Source organism: Fusarium oxysporum, chromosome 4, assembly GCF_000149955.1.
Source record: "Fusarium oxysporum f. sp. lycopersici 4287 chromosome 4, whole genome shotgun sequence".
In the NCBI taxonomy this organism is placed as follows: Eukaryota; Fungi; Ascomycota; class Sordariomycetes; order Hypocreales; family Nectriaceae; genus Fusarium; species Fusarium oxysporum.
In genome coordinates this window covers 1,440,341-1,464,278 of record NC_030989.1, presented here as the reverse complement: position 1 = coordinate 1,464,278, position 23,938 = coordinate 1,440,341, and the positions used below count along the sequence as shown (strand labels likewise).

Below are 23,938 nucleotides of genomic sequence, written 5' to 3'. Positions count from 1 at the left end.
TTGGAGTTTAGTGTTGGCGTTGGGTTATCACGTAGAAGGCGCCATTGTTACATAGTATTACATGTTTTATTTGTACCCAATAGATGATGTCTACGCCTCTTTATGAGTGCTTTGAACTATAATACATTATATGAGACCATCTTGACAGTGATTTTACATCTTGAGGACTAGCCAATCTCTTGCCAGGAGAGGGTTCTGTTTTTGCAGATAGCCAGCTATACCAGATACCGGACCTTGAGTCTGCTGGCCACCTAACCATATCTTGGGCCCGGCATAGTACTCAATGAAACCGTCGGGGCCAGAGACGATAAACAAGTTTTTCCCGGGGGTGGTGCCTTCAGAAGGCTTGCACACACAACCAGGCCCTTCAGCGAGGGCGAATTCGGAGGCGTGAACATGCATTGCTTGATCGTGGAATCGACAGCCTGCATCAAATGAAGCAACGGTTCCTGGTGATGCTGCAATGGCATTGCTAATATCCCTATCCTGGAAGCGAGTTCCCTCCTCGTCAACAACGACCTGAATCCTTAGACGATCACCATAGGCCATCTTGAGGTCCTGCAAGCGCTTTGTGACGGGGCTAGGGCTCTCGACCTCAGTGCCTAATGTCGTGGGCTTCTTTTCTTGCCAAAACTTCCACGATGATTGCCGAGGAGGAGCACTTTTTTGAACCTCTTCTCTCTTCCTTACAGCCCAGAGAAGGTCAACGCTTGACTTTTCGTTCGCTTCCAAGACAGCCTTCGCTGCTTGTATACCAGGCACTACACCTGTACCGCCGGCAAGGAAGACAAGACGAGAGTGCTCACCCAATCGCTGCGCTAGTTCAAAGCCAACGTGTGGACCACGTAGGAACACGTCTTCTCCAACCTGTCTTCGACCTAGATAGTTGGACATTTCACCATCGCCAACAGTCCGGATATAAAACCGCAGCGAGCCATCTATAGGATCCTCTGTAGACAGTGGAGGCAGGGGCGTATAATGTCGAGAAATTTGCACCTCAGGTTGCTTGAACTCCACAGACCAAAGAGGATACCTCCAGTGGTTATCTGAGGGGTTCAGATATGGTAGAGAAGGGTTTGGTGTGCGTGGGACTGCGGTGATGACGAATGAGGTTGGTGAGATGGCCTCGCGAGCTGTGATGCCGTAGGGAACAAAGGTTATCTCGTTGAGAGTGTTGGGTCGAGACGGCGGCGTGAGAAGATAGTAGCCGCCACTGACAAGAATTATTCCAACGACTATTAGAGAGGGGAAGATTCGTGATTGAAGAGGTGTAGAAAAGTCTGGTTTTTCAGAAGCATGTTGCCGAGGTGGTGATGAAGTTGAGAGGCTCCGTGATGAGATTCTTGGAGGCTGTGTCTTAGCTATTGACAAACGGCTCTGGAATTGACCACATTTTGTGAGAATTCGTCGGTTCTGGGTGATAGACCGCGATGAACTTGCGATTATCCTCGACGTGGCTCTCATCATATCGGTTGGTGGTGAGGGCATCAGTTTTGATCTCGGAGTTTTTCAGTCGTCTTATTGAGCTTTCATATCCAGAACGAAACCATCTGAGGCCAAAACAGACTAAGTAAGGCGGATGTGCTCAGACGTTCGAGTTGGTCCTTGTGGTCCCGTCGTTTTCAGTATCTTCAAGAGTTCCTTGAGCTGATGGTCACCAAAAATTGAAGCTGTAATTACTAGATCAAGGTCACGTGGATCACTTGAATCGCCTCAACATGTCCTCATCGTCGTCATGATTGAATACAATTCGCGAATACGTAACGCGTGGTAATGGTTTATATAATGTTTATTTCTATTGGAGAGTTTTTGTTCATATGTCTCGAACTTGGGGTATCTAGCCATCTATCAATACATATATATGTCTTACATCCGCAACATCTTATGCTCAGCATCAATACCTCCTCTAAACATATCCGCAACCACATTTCCCCTCAGAATGGTCTCTTTTACAATACCCTCCACATTCTTTGGATCAACTCTTCCATACCAAATTCCGCATCCAGCCAAAGGATGAGGCTCATCCCCCATCTTCAGGTCTGGAGGCAGATAAATGATAACGTTGCCAGCAAACTTGTGACCTCCGATATGACTGATCAAACCAACTCTAGCTGTAGTCTTGCCTTCACCGGTTTCTCCCTGTATTCTTTGTTTGTAGCCGAGATTAACTTGCACGGGTCCATGCAAGACGTCAAAACCCTCCATTTCCAACTTGTCCTCAAACTCAGTTTGCAGAACAGGTGCCATGATACCGCATCTCGCGTCACGTCCTGTATGTCCACATATCAAGACCAAGACATCGCGAACATCTTGAACGCCTGGTAGTAGTCCCTGGTACCCTTCTTTGCGGGTCAAGCGATCCCGATGTATAGGTGAGAGTCCTTCATGTGCAGGGTGAAGCTTCTTAGGGAGCAGAAACCCCTTAGCCAGTGCTTCTACACTATCAAATGATACCCGTGGTAGAAAAGGGACGTATTTGAAGCTTGGAACCAAATACACGGATGTGGTTTGAACTTCAGGACGTGGTGAAACAGAGCTCGGAAACGACGAGTTGAGAACAGAAATATTATGAAAAGGCTACAAGAATCAGCAAGACAATCCACACATAATAAGAGAAAACCAACATCGCTATAAGTCCCTCCACGTCCAAACAACTCTTTCAGATCCGCAGCGAGGCAATCACCGCCATTATCATCCTCTATTCTCGATGGCCAATCTGCATTTCCTGTACACACTAGTACATGCTCTGCATACCCAGCAATTGCGCCTTTAAGAGGCCCCTCACGGTCCAGAGGGAGATCCTCTGGCATAGCAGGAGTAGCCGCGCACCCGCATGTTGGCTCCGGACATGTTGCGACCGTCTGAAAGGGCGGAGGAGGCGGAGGTCGAGTTTGCCGTGTCTGTTGAGCAAAAGTTCGCCTGGACGTTGATGATAAGCTGAAAAGACAGCGTCTTGTCAAGTTTATTGACGGCCGGAGGGACATGGTAGAATATTAGATATTATGGTCGTGGCTTTTGAACGAGACCTCGCTTTTATTCTGGTGACACCTCCAATAACCCATATCACGGCCCGGTGTTTTGCGATAGACCTACATCATCATTTTCGCCTCGGTCTCCGAGATTCATATAGAATCCCCCACTTTCCGGTCGAGCCGGCCCCCCTCCCCACGTGTTGAAGCCGAATCATTAATAGACAATTGCTAATATCAACGAAATCACGAATTAACGACCGTCAAAGGAATACAGTTGAATACGCCATCTTACGCGATGTATAATGAAACTCGAAACTGAACCGGCTAAACCCTTCAACTCCCATCACCCGTTTCCAAATGCTACATACAATCTATCCAATAATGTAACACCACAATGCAAGCTACAATATGCAATGGATCCTCAACTAACACACGGGTATAGCAAGCCTTGCGGCCGTCAAACCTCTCAAACCCATGCTCACACACCTATACACCAACTATACATGAGTCAATGACTCAGAAGCCAACCATTGTTCCCTTCTCATCACAGTATCCCGGATGCTTAGGTTCCGCAGTGGCCCAACTCATCGCAGTAAGTGTGGTAGCGTACGCCATTGCGATAAATCCAAAGATACAGAGTAGGATGTCGGCCACCTTCCAAAACTTCGTACGGGCAATCGCCTTATAATGAAGCATAGGCTAGAAGAAACAGTCAGTATTGCACATCAAATCTTTCGACATTTTTAACTTACAGGATAGATAAAGACAAGTGGAATGCAGGCAAAGTTACCAACGAGAGCAACAAACTTGTCCAGATGGTCGGCACCGAGCCAAGCAATGGCCGCGCAAAGCATCACCACGAAGAAACGGAAGACGTTCTTCTGCCACTTGACCCAAGGATTATACTTGCCGCTGCGAGTGAAAAGCTCTGTTTCAGCGATACGAATGGCAGGGAAGATCTGCAATGGTGTAGAAAGCAAAATGGCAACAGAGTACAAGAACTGAACTCCGTTGACCATCTTGTTGTCCTGAGGCAAGTTGAGCAAGACAACAGTTTCGGTGTGAGAACCGTAGGCAGCATAAGAGATGGCACCCATGCCAATGAAGAGGACTGTGATGATAATCATAACGATAAGAAGAACCCGAGGAAACTTTTGAGGGTGTCTCATCGACTCCTGAACGGGAATGATGAGACCAATGCCTTCGAAAGTAAAAATCGCAGTTCCAATGAACAAGGTCCAGTCCTTCTTGTTGAACATGATGATGTCGGAGATACCGTTCGCGTTGAGAGTCAGAATATCGTAGTACAGGAGGTAAGCCAGACCAATCAAAATAAAGGCATCCGCGACTAGAGCAGTAAATGCTAGCTTTCCAATATCTCGTAGAAGAGCAAATGGCAGGAAGATGAGCATCTGGATAAGAATGAGCCACTGGATACTGATCGAGGACTTGCAGTCGGAAACAGCCCTGACGAAGGCCTGCAAATTGGCGGCAGTGAATACGGTATAAGCGGCAACGAAACCGATCTGGCTGATGACAATAGAAGCCAAAATGAGGGTACGCATATGCTTCCCGTAAAGTGCACCACCCAAATCACCAAAAGAGCCTCCAACCTTGAGCTGTGTTTGCACGAGAAGCACAAAGCAGTAATAGCTCAGAGCGGCAACGCCAAAGAGAATCAGGTTGCTGAAGAGCATACCTCCGTTGAGATAGGCTCGAGGAAGGAAGAGGACACCGGTACCGACAAAGGACTTAAGAAGCAGCAAGGCCGCGTTCATGGGACTATTGTTTCCAGTGCCACCGCGGACCTTGCGCTTGCGTCTGCGTCTTGAAGGTGTCAACAAGGCACTATCCTCCATAGGCTCCCGCTCGTCGTCGGAGTTGTACTCGTCTGTGTCTTCTCCGGATGAGAAGTACTCGTTCGGTCCTAAGTCTTCGTCATCCTCCTCCAGTTCCTCACCAGCGAAGTGGCCATAAATCGTCAAGAATTCGAGGAAGCTTGAGGTGAACAATCTCTGCTGGCCCGGCGCAGGAGAGGCGTGGCCGTCCTCAGGATGACCGTGAGGACCAGGGCTTTGGACGTTACGACGGAGATGGTTTCTTCGGAAGCCACCGGGCACCTTTATCGAGTTGATGTCAAGTACCTCCGCCTCGGGCTCAGGCCGTCCCAAATCGAAACTCTTGCTGCGGTTGTACTTTGCTCTCGCTTCTGCCTGTTCGGTCCACTTGTAGATACCTCGAGTCACATCACCTCCCTGCAACTTCAGGCTGGAGAACTCGTCCTCGCCCAGTCCGGCACCGCGATTTCGGCTGGCTGCTTGCCCTTCGAATTACCTTGGATCGATGACTCTTCTGAGCCTGGATTATCATCCGAGGGTTGGGATTAGATGACGCTGACCAATCTCAAGGATCTTCGTAAGGTTGCACTGGTTGCCCAGCGCATTTGTGACCCGTGAATTGAAAGAGCCATAGTTGGTCGGTGTTCCCGAATTTCGACCGCCGAGCAGAGGAGACTGTGAGCGAATCGGGGGGAGTAGCAACGCGAGCTGCGGGAGTGCCATGTCGCGGAGGAGACTGGCCTAGAGAGTTGGAGAGTGCAGCGGCGAGAGCAGATACACCAGGTCCTTGGGCGCTGGTCCCGCTTCCAGGCAACTGGGTCAAATCCTCGAGATTCTCGGCACGTGGAGCTGCATCAGGTCGTGGCGAACCTCCTCTGGGAGGTGTAGTTCCAAGTTGTGACGGGATGGGAGAAGCAAGACGCGCTGTCAAATCAGCTCGAGGGACCGAAGCGGAAATCGATCGAGGTCGGAAGCTCGAGGGCGAAGCAGACCTAGGAGGCTGTTCAGATGGGATTCTCGAAGGAGAAGCCATTTTTCAGTCCGATTGAAGGTGTGAGAAGCCTTATCGCATAGTCTGAGCGGTGTTGACAGCAGTTTTGAGTCGCGAACAGCGGTAATGACGCAGCAGGCAGATGACTGGCGGGATGCCCAGCAACACTGATAAGACAGTGGAAGAACCAAAGAAGTCAACAAAAAGAATGACGACAAAGAATGATGACCAAAACCAGTCTCGGGAACAAAGGTTATATGAATATGTCACGCTTGGTCGGGTGATAGAGTCAATTGAGAGGTATCAGAATTTCTTGTTGGAGTGAAGAGGAAGGGTGAGATAAGGGCTTAGTCAAGCCGTAGCATACAGGCTAAGGCTAAGGCTCCAAGCTGCAAACTGCCTATGCCCAGGCTGGTAGTTGCCCTGAACGGTGAAGCTCAGACGCAGGGAAGGCCCAGTCTCTGGGGTCTGGTGACTACTGAGTAAGGGCAGCTGCCGAGCCAAGCTAGGCTAATAGTGGAGGTATTGGTTGAAGACTCCACGCGTTGAAAAGGTCAATACTTGGCAAAAATAATAGTTACAACTGTATGGAGAGGTGCCTTGTACATCATTTACATCAACATACAAATAAAATGGTAAAGTGTTTGAAAACCAAGTCAGCTTATATAAGCTGTGATAAGTGTCTAATCACTCATCCCGAGTCTGAAATGGATATCATATCATGACTTCCATGTCTGCCGTCGAGTATTCTAGGTATGGACTCATCCAGAGCCAATGGATATAGGCAAGCAAAATGCTTTGAAAGGAAATCCAACCGTTTGCCTGCGACCTTATCTCTAGGGTTGTACTGTACCTACCAATTTGGGGTCGTAATGACCGAGTCAGATACCTTGGGACGTTGATGAGTAACGTTTCAGAAGGATTTGTTTACGAGTGTTGATCTCTTATCCCCCCATATGTTTTATTGCGGCACAATATGCTCATCACTATCACCAACTTCGATACCAGTTGTTCTCTGTTCAGAGTATCTATAGTGAAGCCACGCCTATGGAAACACTGAACCATAACCTTGAATTATATCAACCCTATTACACGAATCTATTCAATCTTGGCTGTGCGGCCCCACAACGATAATCGATGTACATTACCCGTCACTTGGTGCGATGAAGCGGGCACGTTTATGCTGTCACGCTCAGTGGGGGCGTCACGACCCTTCTGAGTCGAGTCAGATGAATGAGGCGCATGTCGACATGTGAATAGATATTTCTATATCTCACATCAGAGATCTCGATCTCTCGTCTTGGTTTTTGTGTTTTACCAACATCAGGTCTCGTCTTTCTCTCTGGCCATACGACGAACATAGGTAGCATTCAAAACCTCGGCAACAGAAGCACCGACAGAAGCTTGAATTTCAGAGTGGATTTCCTTCGGCATGGCCTACGTCATTTGGTAGCACCTACAGCGCCTATCGCGATACGAAGCTGCACCTTGTGGTTCACTATGAGCTCTAGCATAACAAGTCACGCCAGCTTCCAGGAGCAAGAAAACTTGGGACCTTGACCCTAAGTGACAAAAAGTCTTTGGTAAGTTATCATAAGCTTAGGAGGTTTTTTGAAAAGTTGATTTGGTCACTTAGGATCAAAGTCTCGAGTTTTCTTGCCTCCCCTGGGCCAGCTCTTGCACATGATCCGACTTCCCCACAGACAGAGTCATAAAGACGACTATCACTGTGATATCTTGAGCTCTGGAGAGATAGCTCTAAGCAACACTACTGGATTCTACTGGCCTCTAACCGCTGAAATGGAGGTTTTAGCGGGGAATGTCCAGCACCCGTGGACCCTTGAAACCACCTCAAACACCAACATTAGCACCGTAGTCCCCTGCTGACCCGTCTAGTTCCTCCAAACTTCCATACCTTTCCTGCTGTAACTACGATGGAGGCCCAAGAATGCCTCCCTTGAGGCTATTGTGGCGTCCTTGATTGGCGATGATCTCCAAACCAACATGGACGTTTTTGCCCGGATTGCCGAATAACTGCCCTTGTATTATCCACCCACCACCACACTAACCACACCCAATGTGCAACACGCGGGAGGCTTCAGCTTGGAATTCTCTTGGCAAGCATAGGATTGACGACCGATTACCCAATTGCTAAGTGGTCCTTGAACAATAGAATACACCATAACATCATTATTTCTCAGGCCTCTCCCCTCTTTCAAAGGCCTCATTCTTCTGTGCTTTGTTCCACCGCGGTTCTTCACCGTCTTATACTTGCTCATGTGGGCCAGTGCTCGCTACTACTGACCCCTCGTCTGGCTGACTGACTGAATGCCCGACTTGCTCTCTGGACTGCACCATGACAACACCTCAACAGTCAGATATCAAGGGAGTTGACAATGGGGGAGAACGACAACGAAATAGCATAACCGAGTCTCATGGCGGACGAGGATCGGTATCAGTCACCATGGAGCCACGGCACAACAAGTTGGGCAGCATCTCGGGTGTCTACATCCCTGTTTTTCTCAATATCATGAGTATTCTCATGTTTTTGCGATTCGGTCAAATTATTGGGAAAATCGGCTTCGTGGGCATCCTCGGTAGGTTTTTCGCATATGAGGGCTTTCATAAATATTAACAAAGACTCCAGGACTTCTAGTTACAGCTTACTCCATTGACTTATTGACAACGCTTTCTCTATCAGCTATCGCATCCAATGGCGAAGTCAAGGGCGGTGGTGCATACTATCTTATCTCACGGTCTCTGGGACCCGAGTTTGGTGGTTCCATCGGAATCCTCTTCTATCTTGCTCAAGTTCTCAATGCAAGCATGAACGTTGTTGGTCTTATTGACTGTGTTAGACTAAATCTCGGTGCGGCTTTCCCCTCAGGTTACTGGACTGGCTATGGCCTCCAAACAGCTGCCCTGTTGCTTTGTACTGGTCTTTGTTTCCTAGGATCTGCAACTTTTTCGAGAGCCTCCAATGCTCTGCTTGCCATCCTGAGCTTGGCCATTGTCAGCATCCCGGTCTCTGCTGTCTTCAAGGCTCCCTTCCATGATAGGGATCTCGGGATTCATTTCACCGGACCTAGTCTTGATACCCTGACCGACAACTTCCTTCCTCACAGCGGCCCCCAATTCAAAGGCCTCGAAACGTTTCGTGATCTGTTTGGCATTCTCTTTCCGTACGGCCCTAATGTCAACCTGTGTGTGTATAACAAGCTCGTACTGACAATGAGACAGTGCTACCTCAGGAATCTTCGCAGGTGCATCCATGTCTGGAGACCTAAAAGACCCAAGCAGATCGATCCCTCACGGAACGCTCTGGGCAATGTTGACAACCTTTATCATCTACTTTGTCGTAATTCTTTCACTGGCTGCGAGCACAACTCACTCATCTTTCCTGGCCAACGACAATGTCATCCCTCTCGTCAACCTCTCCCAACCTGTCATCCTCGCTGGTGAATGTGCAGTCACCTTCTTCTCTGCTCTTATGGGCCTGATCGGTGCCTCCAAGCTGTTCCAAGCTTTTGCAAGGGATAAGCTTCTTCCAGGCCTCGGCTTCTTCAGCAAGGGCACGAAACATGGTGACGAACCGATTTACGCTTTGCTTCTGACTTATGTCATTGCACAACTGGCGCTGTTCGCTGATCTCAACCAGATCGCTACCTTTATCTCTATGGGATATCAGATGACTTTCTTCGTCATGAATTTAGCTTGCTTCCTTCTCAAAGTCGGGTCAGCCCCTAACTTCAGGCCAAGCTTCAAGTTCTTCACCTGGCAAACTGCTTTCCTTGCCGGCATCTTGTCAGGCTTTGCTATGTTCTTCATCGATGAGACTTATGCTGCTATTGCTATCACAGTGCTTGTGTTGCTATTCCTCCTCATTCATTACCTCAGCCCTCCTAAGCACTGGGGCGATGTCAGCCAAAACTTGATCTATCATCAAGTAAGGAAGTATTTGCTACGCCTGAGACCAGAACACATCAAATTCTGGAGACCGCATATCATATTACTTATCAACAACCCTCGCAGACAGACCAGGTTGATCCAATTTTGTAACTCACTCAAAAAGGGGTCGCTTTACATTCTTGGTCATGTCATCGTGACCGACGACTTCAATTCAGGGGTTCATGAAGCTCGGCTTCAACAACATGCTTGGACAAAATACATCAATGAGTTCTCCAAGATCAAGGCTTTTGTGCAGCTAACAATGTCCCCCACTATCACTTGGGGCATCCGCAATCTGATACTATCAGCCGGCCTTGGTGGCATGCGTCCCAACATTGCTGTGCTTGGATTTTACAACATGGAGGAACTGCGAAAATCAAACCCGAAGCTACGCGTACCTGATGTTCCCGTATCTTTGTCCAGTCAAATGCGACGGCTCCCTAGGTCAAATGGCAAAGCTCCCGAAAGGCCTCGGAGGCGACGGGGTGACACGTCAGCAAGGCTCATGGAGGGCACCCTACCAACAGACGTTATTCGTACCGAGAATATGATGTCTCCAAAAGAGTATCTGACTATACTAGAGGACCTTGCGTTGCGATATAGACTTAACATTGCAGTGGGGTGTGGCTTTGAATCACTTGAGACACCAAGAAAGGACGGAACCAACACCAAAAAGTACATCGACCTGTGGCCTATCCAGATGTCGGCCGAGGTTACTTCTGACGGAAAGAGTTTACTGACCACCAACTTTGATACATGTAAGGTGAATCTCTTGTGAAGACGGCACAAGCTAATATTTGTAGACACCCTCATTTTGCAGCTCGGGCATATTCTTCACAGTGTGCAACTCTGGAAGCATGTTTATACCCTTCGGGTCATGGTGTTTGTGGAATACGAGAGTGAGGTCAATGAAGAGCATGCTCGAGTTCTGGCACTTCTTGAGAAATTGAGAATTGACGCAGAGGTCAAAGTATTTTGCTTGACATCAGGCAGTCTAAATACTTACGATCTCATCGTCAATGGAATAGGTAACGACATCGATTGGGAAATTGTCGTCAACGATACACTCCGTAACGAAGAGTGGTGGGATGATGTTCAGATGTTCCGAGGCCGATCAGACAACATGACTTCTACTCAGGAGCTGGATCAGCTGGAGCACATATATGATACGATATCTGGGAGGCCCGGTTTGTATAACCCTCATGAGGAGATATACGATCGTCGACGTGCTAGCACGACGGATGTTCCCGAATTACCAAGACGGCCGGCTATTCGGATGCTTTCAAAGATGGGGGTTAGTATGGGAATTCACACACACCATCTCCCAGACGGTGCATTAGATGAAACGGATAACGAGGATGACGAGGCAGAAGACTCGCAAGCAGAACTTCTTGATGACGAGGAAATGGGGTACAGTTCTACACTAGACCATGAGTCGATTGACGAAAGAAACATCGGCCCGAGTGATGCAGCTCGTCAGCCATTGTTGGGGGGTGGAGATTCTCATGATGAGGATGGCAGAGTACGTGGTGACTTTTGGGAAAGCTTTGGCCGAAGGTCCAAGTCTGACACAGTTGGGGACGCGGTCGGGACAAGTACATCGTACGGTACAATGTCATCGTCTGCGACAGTCAAGGGAGTTGGCGTTGGTGTTGGTGGAGTCCAAACATCACAGTCGGCATCAGCATCAGCCTCTCAAGTTGCACCAGAATCGTCAGCAACACAGACGAACGAACGACCACATGGAGGCAGCACAGACTCTGCCCCGGCAGAGTTTCCCCCTCTTGTCTCGCGAGACTCGTTAGGACCTTCGGCAGCCTTCAGTCGTGTGCGCCCCCCAAGCCCTACGCGAGAAGACACTGTACGCCCGTATCGCAGCGGCGCGTCAACACCAGGAAGACCCAATCTTTCCAGGCAGTCCTCGGCCGTGAAGTTCTCCAGCCGCCCAGTCCCGGAAACAAAGATCGTGGCCTCGGAAGCAGAGGGGTCCACGATAAGCTTTGCGCCGCCCTCTAGTACCGAATCTGAGACTCCCAAGGCCGGACCGTATCGACCGAGTTATTCGCGGCAATCGTCGCTAGGAAAATTCCCGAATAGATCCCGGCCTAGCGGTCAAGTGTTAGCCGGCGAGGAGAGCAGAAAAGTCAGTTTCACGGAGCAGTCTGACTGCTAGCCATACTCAACGCATCATTCTCGATTCCATTCACGGCGGAATTCTCGAGGGATCTACACAAGGAGGGGGCCGAATCTTATGATCTAAATTCCAGAAATTGCTTGAAAGATACAGATTAAGTTCACATTTAGAGGAGGAAGGTCAAAATTCGGGTTACACACCGCAGGGATTGGAGCTCTCTTTCAACGAGCTTCCAAGCAGAGCGCAGCATCTCATTGTGAACGAATTGATGCGTCAGCATTCCAAGGAGACTGCTGTTCTTCTCAGCACGCTGCCAATTCCTTCGGAGGGCACTTGCTTGGATGAAGCTTCTACTGTACAGTATCTCTCTGATGTCGAAGTTCTCTGCAATGAGCTGCCACCAACGCTGTTGGTTCTGAGCAACAATATGACAGTAACTGTCAACCTATAGTCGATCGCTTAATCAAACAATGATTCAATTACAAAGCCGCAATATCTCCATGATTGACAGCTAGCATGGATGACCCATGTAGAGGGCCTAATTGAGGCTACTGAGGGAAATATTACCACACTTGACGACAAAGTCTCTAAAAGATGGCGTAAGCCGAGTCACGACCAACAAAGGATGGCAAAGATTACTAGCCAGGAACAGCCTTGCAAAGACCATGTCAGGCACAGGAACCGAGGAACGGGACAAGACAGTCGGAACTAACAGCTGAACCATTCTGTCGATATAGTTTTCATGAATTCTTGCACGAGGTTTTGAATATCAGGGGCAAGATTGACTGGAATGGTCTCTGAGGTTCTGGATATGTCGGGTAGTGGATAGGCGTTTTTTTTGGTGGCTTGCGACCATGAATCATGGACCATGTGGCTGTATGTCACCTCTCAGTCTCAGTCTCTGTCAGTCGTCGCTGAGAAAGAATCATGAGAGGGAAATTTATTTTCAGCTTTCATTGTGTGCTTATGTCTTTATGCTCGGGCTCTTTTGCGGCCTATCCCTGTAGAACGGTTGGTGCTCTTAGATTGGAGCACTTTTGGTGTTACCCAAACTGCATTCTTGGGAGACAAACTCTCGTCCTTGTACCAAGCCGTACCTTTCCCGTCCCTGTGCCGTGTGCCTGACACCACCTTGACGCCTTAAAGTGTCCTATTTAGTTACTGCAGAAGCCAAAAGGTTGAGTTGCCCCCGCACAATGACACTACCTGTTGTCATCGGTACCTCCGAGCCGCCATAGGTAAGAAGAGGCGCATGCTAGAGGTAACTAGACTATCTAACAAGGTTTGCATTTCTCTTTACCACGAGAAACTCTATTCCGTCTTCCAAGTTCAGTTCAGTTCAGTTCCGCTCTGTTCCCCAGAGCTCTATACCCACTGAAGATATCCTCCGAGGGGGGGCTTGTCTTGTAAGACCCAAGACCCCTCCCGTCTATCACTCACTTACATTCCAGTCAAACAGCCTGACACCACTCAGCTCTGTCAAAAAAGGGGACCCCAAAGACACTTCCTTATAACGGAGGCTGGGGCTGGGATATCCATTCTGCTGAAATCAGGTTTTCTGGGAAATTCTCTTTCCTGACCTGTGAGACATCGTGCTCCGAGTCAGGCTACTCTACTCTTCTTCCCCAAGCCCAACCACTTCACGATGCCTTCTTGGACTTCCAGCAACGACGATAAGATGAGCAGCTGGCGGGACCAGCTCTCGCCCCGGAACCTGAGTTTTCGGGGCTTTAGAAGAGCTTCTGAGTCTGTGGCAAAAACAACCTCCTCAGCCAGTAAGGATTTCACCATGTTGCACTATCCGGACCGACCTGCGAGGAGGATCACTGAGGCCGATATTCCCAGCGACGAAGAGTGTAAAAAGTCTCTTATTAATATGAGAAAAGCTTCTTTCGTGGAGCAAATACATCGACGACATGAAATTCAACATCAGAAACAATTATCTCCTGTGCGAGAACCGACGCAAGAAGAGCTTCCAGCATTGAGACCGCCTCAACATGAGTTACCTCGAATAGTACGGCCACAACCGCAACCACCAACAGAACAACCTCGGGCAATTCAACCACAGATTAAGCAGCCTCGAATAATACAGGCACCAGCGGAACAACTACGATTAGAGCATCCTCGAGCACAGCAGCCGTTGCGATTAACTTTTGGACCGTTTAATGGACAGTTCCGATCTGCCTTTGGACCACTTACACCCGCTGAAGAGGAGCCATGTCCGTTAGAAAAGGTCGACACCATTGGGTCTACAGCAACAGCAACACCACAAGATTCACTGCAAGTTCCCGAACCTTCTGTGGACATTCGAAAAAGCCTCTTAGTTGTTGATGATTTAAAGATTGCAAGAGAACCTTCGCCTTCTGCGGTCATCAGCGAAGCCAAGACCATCAAACTCGAACGAGTAGACAACCACGCTACACCTGGCGTCTCACCAATCTCATCACCACGACCAAGCGATGCTTCGGCTTCAGGATGGCCCAGACGAAAACAATCAGTTCAAATGGTCGCTATTCGTCGATCATCGCAAGATTCTCAGAAGCGCAAGCAGTCTGCTCATACAGTCGTTGTGCGACGGCCTTCCAAGCCAACGGCAGATGCCCTTAACTCCCATCCCGTTCACGCACCTTCTACACAAGTCCATGTTCGACAAGACAGTGTTTCGGACCCAATGTGTCGGGTGTGTCATAATGGAATCGCTGAGACGTCTGGGACTTGTTCAAGCTGTGAGAATGACGCCATCACAGCCACGCCGGTCGAAATCAGTCCCAACTTCTCTCGACTTCATCACAAGCCAACTGTCAAGAAGTACAACCGTCCACCTCCTCTGATTCCTCAGTCTCTCGACGGTATCGCCAAGCTTCATCGCCCCTCCGCTTCTCTCACCTCTGATCCCGAAGCAAATTCACTGTCACCGCCGGCTTCGCCAACATCGCATTGCAGCAGTCCAGCTGAGACCGTCAAGACAGTGGCGACGGGTCCTTCAGTTCCTCCGACCCCAATGTCAGCCCTCTCGACGCCTGAAGTGTTCAAGCGCTTCCAGGAAGAGGTTGAATCAAGGGCCAAGGCAGATGATAGTCCCGCATTCGATGATCCATGGATGATCAAATCCATGACTCCTGAGGCTGATGTCTATGAAGAAGACTGGGCGGATTATTACTTTGATGAGCAAAACTTCAACGACGACAAAGTCACTAATGGACCGGCGCCTGGTGCGAATTTTGTTCCGAGTCCTGTCAATCCAGGTCCCGGGTGGATATAGAGCCTTATAAGAGATTGCGTGTAAAAGATGGTATCATGTATGTATTCAAAATGCCAGGTAGCGGGTTTGTTTTTCTATATCCTGGTCAAACAGCGACAAGCGTTCTTTCAATCCAATCATGGGTCTATGCTTCATAACCATCTCTTTCGTCTCTTCGTGACATCTTCTCACATCTAATCCATCTCAACTTTTAAATCTATATTCTAATCTAGAGAATTTTTGTAACGGCCAAGCCGCTTGAATCTCCACCTTCTAATTCTATCAATCCACCAGCTTCAATTCTCTTCTTCCACTTGTTGCTCTCATATCGCGCAAAAATTATTGTCATGCGTAGTGTAACATCGCTGCTCGAGTCATGCTCCTGCAGTGATTCCGCAACAGGTGTGAACGTCCAGCGGCCAAATGCCCAGTTGAGGATATATCGACCGGAGGCGCTTGGCTCTGGTGGGGGGATATCGGGATCGGAGTTTGTGGGCGTTGATGAGAGTGAGACAAGGGCCTTGATGCGGTAGGCTTCGTCTTTGGGGGCGGAGGAGAGGAAGGCGATGAGCTTTGCGGTCGAAACTCGTGCTGAAGGATCGGCTTTCAGGACAACTGACAAAACCTCGACTTCGCTTTGGTGGTCGTGAGAATGGCCGTTTGTTGTGCCGTTGGAGTGGTCGTGGCTGTGGCCGTTGGTCTTTTCAAGATCTACCTCTGTCAACTCCTTCGCCAAGCCACCATCCACACCAAAGATCAAGTCCATCGACACTTTGCCCTTGTCGCTCTTGACCTTGGCAACGTCAACTTCTAGATCGCCAACTCGGTCGAGGCATTCGTCGTATCTCAGCATGCTGACATTTTCCCACTTGTTGAAGACAATGAGATCGGTGTAGCGCGCTTGGATGCGTGCCGTGTAGCTAGTGTCCTCATAACCCTTCCAGTTCTCGACGTCAATGACGCTGATGACACCGTCGAGGATATACTTCCCGGACTCACGCGCAAGGCGGTTGACTTCGAGAGCGAGGGTCGCGGGGAATGCCGAGCCGCTGGTTTCAATAACGATTCGATCGGGTGTGACGGTCTTTTCTAGTTCTTCGAGCGCGGGGCCGAGTTGGCCGACGAGGTTACAGCAGATGCAGCCGTTGAGGAGTTCCTGGACACCCGAAATGGCAGAGTTGGCCGCGAGTTGTGAGTCGACTGCGAGATCGCCGAATTCGTTCTTGAGAAGCGCAAGCTTATAGTCTGGGTTCTGGGCGCGAAGTTGAGGGATCAGATTCAGAATCAGTGTCGTTTTACCTGATCCCAGGAACCCTGTAACGATAGTGATAGGAATTGGCGCCATCTTTGCTGTACTTTCAACAGAATTGAGGTTGAAAATAGCACCTATAGAAAAAAGGGACGGCGTCAAGTTTTGTTCCTGATAAAATACCTCTTTAGCGGAACAAACAAAAGTGATATCGTTGGGTGATCATCAGCCCATCCATTCAGAACGGTCCGATAAGATAGACTTTTGAATCGTTATCGGGCCTTATCGGAACGACCCCGCCAGCTGCGACTTGACGTCACTTTATAGAGGGTGACAAGCTGAAAGAATGGACTAATGTAAGGTTTCACAGGGGTGCATTGAGGATTTGCGCCATTGCGTATGCCAATGCCGGGGATAAAGACAGAAGAACAAGGAAATGGGGTAGGGATACACAATATTTACATGCATCCTTCTCTCGTCTGGATCTTAATCGGAGCATCAACCTTCAACAGGAAACACAATCCGCATAAAACGAAACAAAAATGGCTTCTCAAGAATCAGGCCAGAACAACAACGTCCAAGACGAGAGCTTCAAGGAGCAGCTGGACAAGGCTGCTGACAGCACCCGTGAACTGGAGAATCAGAAACCCAATCCTGTTATTGAGAAGAGTATGCTTTGCCAAACACTCTGCGAATGATAAACTACTGACTTGTTGCAGTCACAGAATATGTTCCAGCTGCAGCCAAGATCCTGCCCGCTCGTCAAAGCCCACCCAAGGAGGAAGACAAGCCACCAGGACCACCAGAGCGGCCGCATCACGATGACAAAATCGAAGACTTTGTAAGGGATCAGCACAGAAGTCAGGGTGTTGATGGAATTTTGGGCGATTCTCCCAACGATGAGTGATAGGATATTTTGCGGCTTTTGGGGATATCGGCGCTGTGCAATAGGGCGTTTGCCTACAACGTAATGAATTCATGATTCACGTGTCTAGAAGTCGAATTTGACATGAAGCCGGTGCAGTGCGACTTGTGAAGGTGTCTTGGATATGGACGCTAGCTTGGTCGCTAGGAACACGATCCAGTAACGGTCTTGAGCCTCATCAGCTTAATCCTTACGACAAGGCAAAGCTCGCTTAGGTATTGGTCTGCAGGAACGAAGTCGAGACGCAGGCCGAAGAGCCGCATCTCGAAACAAGGTCTCGCATCCATAGCAGCGCGAAGTTCACGACGCGAAATTTTACAGCTGAGATCTATCAGCCAAACACCTAATGAGCAGCACGAGTTTACGCGATATCACACTGATTAGTATAAGCAGCGCGAAATTTACTAAAAATCCTTTTCAGAATGATAAAATGTCCCCCCTTCTTGGCATTACACCGCCTACAGACATCGTTGCGAAACAACGACCTGACGGAGAATTTCCTATATCCAAGGGTTATAATCTACTGAGCGTTTCCCGCAATGGGAAAGGCAACGCGACACCGTGGGAGGTGACCCAGAGGTCGGGTGAAGGTCGTGGCGGCTCAGAAAACATTAAAAAATGCTTTTTGATCTAAGGAGCAAAAGTAAAAGAGATCGGGAAAAGTGCGAGTTTATATACCCCAAGAATTTCTGAGTGGGGCTGCCGTTTAGGTTAGTCAGCAGAGATTCTTCAAAGGTGGTTGGGTATGGGTCTGGTCAAACATTTACCCTATAATTCAGATGAAGTCCAGCTGGATTAGGCTCTGTATAGAAGGTGGCAGAGTTATTGCCATGATCGCGATACCTTCATATTCGATTATGTACTTGTAATATATTTCAAGGATCTCCTTGGAATTTAATACTACCCTGCTTATTAAGGAACCGGTATAACAAGGAAACCAAAAGTAAGAGCAGCAACCTCCCATTTCCCATACAATCGCGATACAAGGAAGCCCAACGTACCCCAACATACCCCATAGAAAACAATGACCGTACGTTTGTAGCCTCGAATGATCTGAGGAGAAACCTGAAGCTTAACTAAGCACCTCTACCACTATCAGAGGGTCCATGCAGGACCTCGCTGTACTCGATCATAACCTCGAAAGCGAGATGGAACGATGTACGAAACCCATGGACTGGGGTAATCTGGATGCTGGTTCCAAATGGAATGATAACCAGAATAATGTGTCATTCGTTGGGGCAGTTTATGTCCTTGTTCGATATCTGTTAGAACAGATCAGTTTCGCGTTAGAAATAACATGACAATCACATTGTCCACATACATCGTGTGTCCTTGTGGTGGTCCTTCTTCTGTCCCTTACACATATGATAGAACGCTAGGACACAACTTGGGAGGTTGATGATAGTCCCCACGATAGAGATGATAGCTTCTGCAGACAAAGCCATGTTTGGGATTATGTGTTTCTTAGACTGTATTTATGCTTCATAAGGGCTTGGGCTTTTGTGAGATGAAATGAAGTGGAAGATCCTGACTCTTTAAAATATGGTGACTGAAAACATATATTATTAAAGGAAAAGACTCTTTGTCTCCCATAACAACACTGGATTACAACAATGCTTAAGGTTATCGCCAGTAAGACCGAATAAAAATGTCAAGGTTCTAGCGTAACGTTGGAGGCATCGCATGCAATTTAATCTAGTCTTCAACTCAAGAAACTAGATCAGGTGGCTGATGGAAGAAGTTATATCGAAGGAGTTGATCATGCCTCCTTGGGCCCATTGCATCACAGCACAGTGAAGTTTGACGCCTCCCACAAGATAATATGAAGATGATCAGCAAGGAGTGCAATGCAAGTGCACAGGAGTGAGCTCGTAGCATCTATTTGATGGTCCCGATATGTTAGTCTAGCATTTCCATAATCGGAAAGCAACAAATCGTTGACCATGCATTTTGGTCCAAACAAGGAATCCGAAACGGCTGAAGTTTGGTGCCACTAGGTAGTCGTAGTTCAAACGGCTCCGCATTCCAGTTGACAGGCGGCTCAACAGGATAGAGGATGTTCAGCCCAAACTCCATCAGTCAGTTCTTGCCCAATAGGGACAGAATCGCATCCCTTTGGTGGCGGTTAGAGGTATGCATATGCCAGGGACCAGGGTTGGTGCGTGTGTCCCGTCACTCGTCACTTCAGACCCGTAGAACGACGGACACTAGACTGTAATCTCAATCAAGCTTTCTGAGGCCAAGAGACTCTTTCCTGGGTCTGAGACAGAAGCAGGTTAAAGCGCTGTACCAGATAGGTCGTCGGTTGCGAACGAAAATCAGCAATACTAACGTGACGTCTGTTCGAAAAGGATCAGTATAATGATGCCGATCTCTCATACCAGCCAACCTCCTCGGTCAGTTGTTTGACGAGACTGAAACTCGAGGCTTGTACTTTCCACGAGGTTCTAGTCTTAGTAGATTGTGGTGGTCACAGGTCCAGTTGATCATGATGGAAGCTGTACGAAGTACGGTGCTGTAGAGTGTTGGACGGCGGTACTCCGGGCTAAACTTTCATCTACACAAATCATTCTGACCAAATATCCAAGCTAATCGTTGATACCAAAGGCACTGAATACTGCTTACACACCTACTAAATTCATTCCATTTTGTGGAACTTCGCATTTGATTGACTTGACACTGTCGAGTGTCAAGGAAGGAAAATCTCAACCATGAACTTGATGTACCACAAAGGGTTTGCCTTGCTCGTACCTTGCAAGTCAAGCGGAATAAACTGTATGATTGAATTTAATATTGTATGCAGGGAAATGCCGCTTCTTGGCCTCATTGATGGTTTGCTTGAGCACAACATTGATCTGACAGATGATGATAGCACACCAGATGGAGACGCGAACCGAGTAATTGAGGGCATGAGTTTATGAATAACATTTAAAGTCTGGTACCGAGATCCCTTCGCGGACGGAGACTCCAACTGGCTTCATTGAGTTGAAACCCTAGTGTCACTGAGCTCGTAATGAAGATGTGTGTATTCTTATTATTGTCACGGTAAATAGTTCTAGTCGGAGAACTTGTCAAAAGATCTTGAAGAGGATCAATATCTCTTACAGAGTAGGATCCAACCCGTTCATTTATACAAAAGCACAAACTGATTGAATCACTTAAATAGTCAGACGTCATTGTCCAATGTGGAAGTATTTAACACGGCATACCAACAAGTCAATCCGCCAGAGGCCAGGTTGGTCATCTTGTCGATATGCTCATACGGACTTGTCTTTACCTGACAATTTCACCTTCCAAAAAGGATGGTTGAGCAGCGAGGTGACACCATCCTTCGAAAACGCACATCTTGATGCTTCTCGTTCTTTGTGTTTTCGAGAGAACAAACCTGCACTCTAAAAGGCAAGCCAATCCGTTCTATAAGAAGGGCATAGACGAACATACTTTGCCATGAGGTCGTGAGTAGTATTTAACTGTTCATATCTAGAAGATGAGATTGAAAAAATGACTATGGCTTCCTAAGCCCCTTGCCCATAAGCTCTTTTCCGACTTCGGTGATAAGCTTTTCATTAGGGAATTTGGACTTTTTGCCAAGGATGTTGTCTCCTGCACCAACCGTCTGAAGAAGATCTGGGAGATCGCCATCAAGTGGTGTACCATAAACCAAGTGACCCAAAGCGAGAAGCATTCCATGCAACGCCTCTGCTGACTTTTCTTCCAGGGCAATAGCCTCGACTACTGACGCAGCAAGCTCGATCTCGTCATCTCCTAAAAGCGTAGGTTTTGACTCCTGTCTTGCCCGGCGATTTGCCACTGATAAGTTGAAGAGGAGGGAAGAACCAGCAACTCGCACGTTGTTATGGCTCTCGTCAAGGAAACTCGAAGAGACGAGAAGAATGACCGCAGCACGTAACGAGTTGTCTCGCATGATTTCGTCAGAAAATAGGGGCGTCGAGAAGAAGTTGCAGACCATCTGGAGCGTGACCAGGCGAAGAGCATAAGGGCATCCTGATTGTTGATTGACAAAGTCCAGCACAGTCCGGACTGTCTCATGGTTCTTTTCTTCAGCAAAGTATCCACTGACTCTAGGATCCGAAAGAGCGCATCTGAACAAGTCAACGATAGTGAAAAGAATATTAAGGGGGAGTGCTGTGACTGAATCCCTGACAAGGCTCGACAGGTGGTTCATCTCGGGAATGACTGCACTTGAAGGACCATCCTTTGCCCGATCCTCAAGGTATTTCTTGAGAGCCTGTACCTCTGGCTTCCTGGCAACTTCGTCACCCATCTTAACCAGAAGTTTATCCAGCGGAGGGACCTTTGCATAGAGAACAGGCTTTGCATTGGGATTCGCAAAGGTCGGCAGCCGGAGTTTCTCATGAGGATGAACAGGATGTGCCATTTGCACTAGAAGCTGGACATTTCCTCGAAGAGCAGCTGGATCAGCCCCTGACCACCTATTTTCCTCATCACCACGCAGAAATGTCACGATGGTTGGTGTCGCTCTGATGGAATATCGGCTTCCAATTTCGTGGGCTTGGGGCTGTGCAATGTCGACCTTGATCAGTGTGGCTTTCTCCCCAACTTCTTCCGCAAGTTCGTCATAAATTGGGTAGAGGACCTTGCAAGGTGGGCATGTCGCTGAGGTAAAGAAGACGACCGCACATGAATTCTTTGCCCCGTTCATCAAACGATCGAACTCGGCAGAATTGGAAACAATCTTGATGCCATGTTTTGGAGCACTTGGCGTCTGAGCGCTCTGCTGAAGTCCGAGGATAGAGCCATTCTGTCTCCCGGCATTGATCCCTTGAGTAAGCTGAGGAAGAAGCATACGGCCCATGGGCGAGTCGAGAACAGCCTGTGGCATTTTGACAATGTGCTCCGGAATACCCTTTCCTAATAGAAAGTTTGCGAACGAATCGCTGAAATTATTACAGTTGTGATGAAAGAGGTCATAGGCCTGTGGATCGTTAGACAAGTAAGCAAAACATGTAGCAAGGGCATTACCTCTAGTGTAAAGATCGGCCGTAGAGAGTTGAGAAACTCTTCTATTACATCCATCGGCAGATTCGTTGTGCCGAGATGGATCTTCTCCAAGGGCTGTCCAAGGTGTGACGAGCCTGGTCTGATTGCGATAATGCCTCCATCATAGACATACTCTTTGCCGTTGAGTTCTATAGAGGTGTGATAGATGGCATCGAGCTGAAAGCCCAGAAGACCCATGGACATTTGACGGGCCATGCCTCGTGAGAGGTCATAGACAAAGAGTTGGACGTCCATCTTTTGTCTCTTGGGGGTGAGAGGAATGTGGTTTTCTTGGCTGATAAGGATCGCAGAGATTTATTCAAGAGAGGTATTTATGGCTTTATGAAGGTTTGATCAGAGCCTTGGGAGCAAAGGTTGTGGTTATTGGGTTGAACAGGTCGAGTTTGAGGATTCTAAGAATTGAAGTGCAAGTATGAAAGTACTATAGGCAGGCAACATTGCGTCGACTTCACTTGAGACTGGAACATTCTAAAGGCGCTGACGGAGAGAGTCTACCTAGAAAAGAGGCGCAGTTGAGTCTATGTTCTAGAGTCATGGCATAACCAGAAAATAACAGATCGAGCCAGGGCACTTTGAACGAGTATTGAATACCTAGTTATAACTATCTTCCCGGCACTTTTCAATAATACTGTTCGAACTTGATGACATCAAAAGTCGCATATTGACCATTGGTGGGGCATCTAAAATTAGCGTTTCGTTCTCTTCCCTGGGATCTCAGGGGCTTTTCGCATGTCTCCCCTAAAAATTGATACTCCAAGGTTCCAAGCCCCTGACAGATGCGCCAGCTGGACGGGCACTATCGCTATGGCCGTGGAGGTGCGTGTGGAACCTCGATTTTTAAGCATGCAGATTGGCTGTATCACGCAAACCAAACCATTTCCGTCTCTCACGAAAACTATCTTTGCCCCCCCTTTCTCACTGTATCCGTGTTATCGGTCTGCAACTGAAAGAGAGAGCCAGCTTGTCAACAGCCAACAACCAAAATCTCATCTCGTCCGTCCCATCCCTTTTAATTTATTCCTTTTTTTTCGCCACGCTCCAATCCCATTCTTCCTCCCAATCCAACCCTCGTTTCGAAGTGAACCACTCTCTCCCTCCCTAAAATTATCCGATGGTCGACCGAGTCCAGTCCCTTCTTTAAATAGACAGCCCCGACACCACAATCTTATCTCCCCTTCTCGTGAGACCCGCGCTCATGAGAACACCCACATCGCCGCCCTCATCAAAGTTCCCCGTCTTCGACCCTCACGAGAAACCAGACCGATACAAGTTTAAGCCCAAGAGGCAAGGCATTATTGGCAGGATGAAGGAGTCTTGGATGACACAGTCCCAGCGGACGAGGTGGATTAAGACTGCCGCCATCGTTTTTGCGATTGTTACCCTCTTCTACTTTATCTCCCCCAAGGGTGTTGAAGTGTATCACGAAGGTACGCCTAGTGGAGGTAGTAGCAGCAGTCGATCGAGAGTCCGAATCACATTTTGCTAACAAGAAGCAGTCACTCATCCTGCGCAGGGCAACAATGGCCAGTCCCCCTCAGATTCTTCCTACGGTACCGAACGATGCACAAAGTCTTACTCCAAGGACAAGCCCATTGTC

The 23,938-nt window shown here is 48.3% G+C and overlaps 9 protein-coding genes across 12 annotated transcripts; 4 read left to right on the top strand and 5 right to left on the bottom strand.

Annotated features, from left to right (window-relative positions):
• Positions 1–53: 53 nt before the first annotated feature.
• FOXG_07897 (uncharacterized protein) lies at positions 54–1,638 on the bottom strand. The gene has a single exon (XM_018386575.1). The coding sequence runs from the start codon at positions 1,486–1,488 to the stop codon at positions 154–156; it is 1,335 nt and encodes a 444-aa protein (XP_018243753.1). The 5' UTR covers positions 1,489–1,638; the 3' UTR covers positions 54–153.
• A 228-nt stretch (positions 1,639–1,866) lies between these two features.
• Positions 1,867–2,984, bottom strand: FOXG_07896 (uncharacterized protein; the record flags this gene model as incomplete). The annotated part of the gene is made up of 2 exons (XM_018386574.1): positions 1,867–2,577; positions 2,625–2,984. The coding sequence occupies 2 exons, from the start codon at positions 2,982–2,984 to the stop codon at positions 1,867–1,869; spliced, it is 1,071 nt and encodes a 356-aa protein (XP_018243752.1).
• Positions 2,985–3,488: 504 nt separating this feature from the next.
• Positions 3,489–5,843, bottom strand: FOXG_07895 (transmembrane amino acid transporter; the record flags this gene model as incomplete). The annotated part of the gene is made up of 3 exons (XM_018386573.1): positions 3,489–3,671; positions 3,725–5,289; positions 5,423–5,843. 3 exons carry the CDS (start codon positions 5,841–5,843, stop codon positions 3,489–3,491), a joined length of 2,169 nt encoding a protein of 722 aa, XP_018243751.1.
• Positions 5,844–7,048: 1,205 nt separating this feature from the next.
• FOXG_07894 (uncharacterized protein) lies at positions 7,049–12,963 on the top strand. Of its 4 annotated transcripts, none has more exons than XM_018386571.1 (5): positions 7,049–7,384; positions 7,698–8,398; positions 8,449–8,983; positions 9,042–10,507; positions 10,553–12,963. In XM_018386571.1, the coding sequence occupies exons 2-5, from the start codon at positions 8,158–8,160 to the stop codon at positions 11,920–11,922; spliced, it is 3,612 nt and encodes a 1,203-aa protein (XP_018243749.1). In that variant the 5' UTR covers positions 7,049–7,384; positions 7,698–8,157; the 3' UTR covers positions 11,923–12,963. The 4 variants fall into 4 exon arrangements, with proteins under 4 accessions (XP_018243749.1, XP_018243748.1, XP_018243747.1 ...); XM_018386570.1 differs by having other exon boundaries at positions 7,049–7,918; positions 7,975–8,398; positions 10,553–12,880; XM_018386569.1 differs by having other exon boundaries at positions 7,049–8,398.
• A 565-nt stretch (positions 12,964–13,528) lies between these two features.
• Positions 13,529–15,145, top strand: FOXG_07893 (uncharacterized protein; the record flags this gene model as incomplete). Its single annotated transcript, XM_018386568.1, has 1 exon — positions 13,529–15,145. The coding sequence occupies one exon, from the start codon at positions 13,529–13,531 to the stop codon at positions 15,143–15,145; it is 1,617 nt and encodes a 538-aa protein (XP_018243746.1).
• A 208-nt stretch (positions 15,146–15,353) lies between these two features.
• On the bottom strand, positions 15,354–16,469 carry FOXG_07892 (uncharacterized protein; the record flags this gene model as incomplete). Its single annotated transcript, XM_018386567.1, has 1 exon — positions 15,354–16,469. The coding sequence occupies one exon, from the start codon at positions 16,467–16,469 to the stop codon at positions 15,354–15,356; it is 1,116 nt and encodes a 371-aa protein (XP_018243745.1).
• Positions 16,470–16,915: 446 nt separating this feature from the next.
• FOXG_07891 (uncharacterized protein) lies at positions 16,916–17,280 on the top strand (the record flags this gene model as incomplete). The annotated part of the gene is made up of 2 exons (XM_018386566.1): positions 16,916–17,042; positions 17,093–17,280. 2 exons carry the CDS (start codon positions 16,916–16,918, stop codon positions 17,278–17,280), a joined length of 315 nt encoding a protein of 104 aa, XP_018243744.1.
• A 3,175-nt stretch (positions 17,281–20,455) lies between these two features.
• FOXG_07890 (uncharacterized protein) lies at positions 20,456–22,953 on the bottom strand. Its single transcript, XM_018386565.1, has 2 exons — positions 22,303–22,953; positions 20,456–22,255 (listed from the first exon to the last, which is right to left on the bottom strand). The coding sequence occupies exons 1-2, from the start codon at positions 22,573–22,575 to the stop codon at positions 20,804–20,806; spliced, it is 1,725 nt and encodes a 574-aa protein (XP_018243743.1). The 5' UTR covers positions 22,576–22,953; the 3' UTR covers positions 20,456–20,803.
• A 583-nt stretch (positions 22,954–23,536) lies between these two features.
• FOXG_07889 (guanosine-diphosphatase) lies at positions 23,537–23,908 on the top strand (the record flags this gene model as incomplete). The annotated part of the gene is made up of 2 exons (XM_018386564.1): positions 23,537–23,768; positions 23,838–23,908. Coding segments are annotated over 2 exons (303 nt in total), but the record flags the coding sequence as incomplete, so codon positions are not given.
• Between the last annotated feature and the right edge of the window lie 30 nt (positions 23,909–23,938).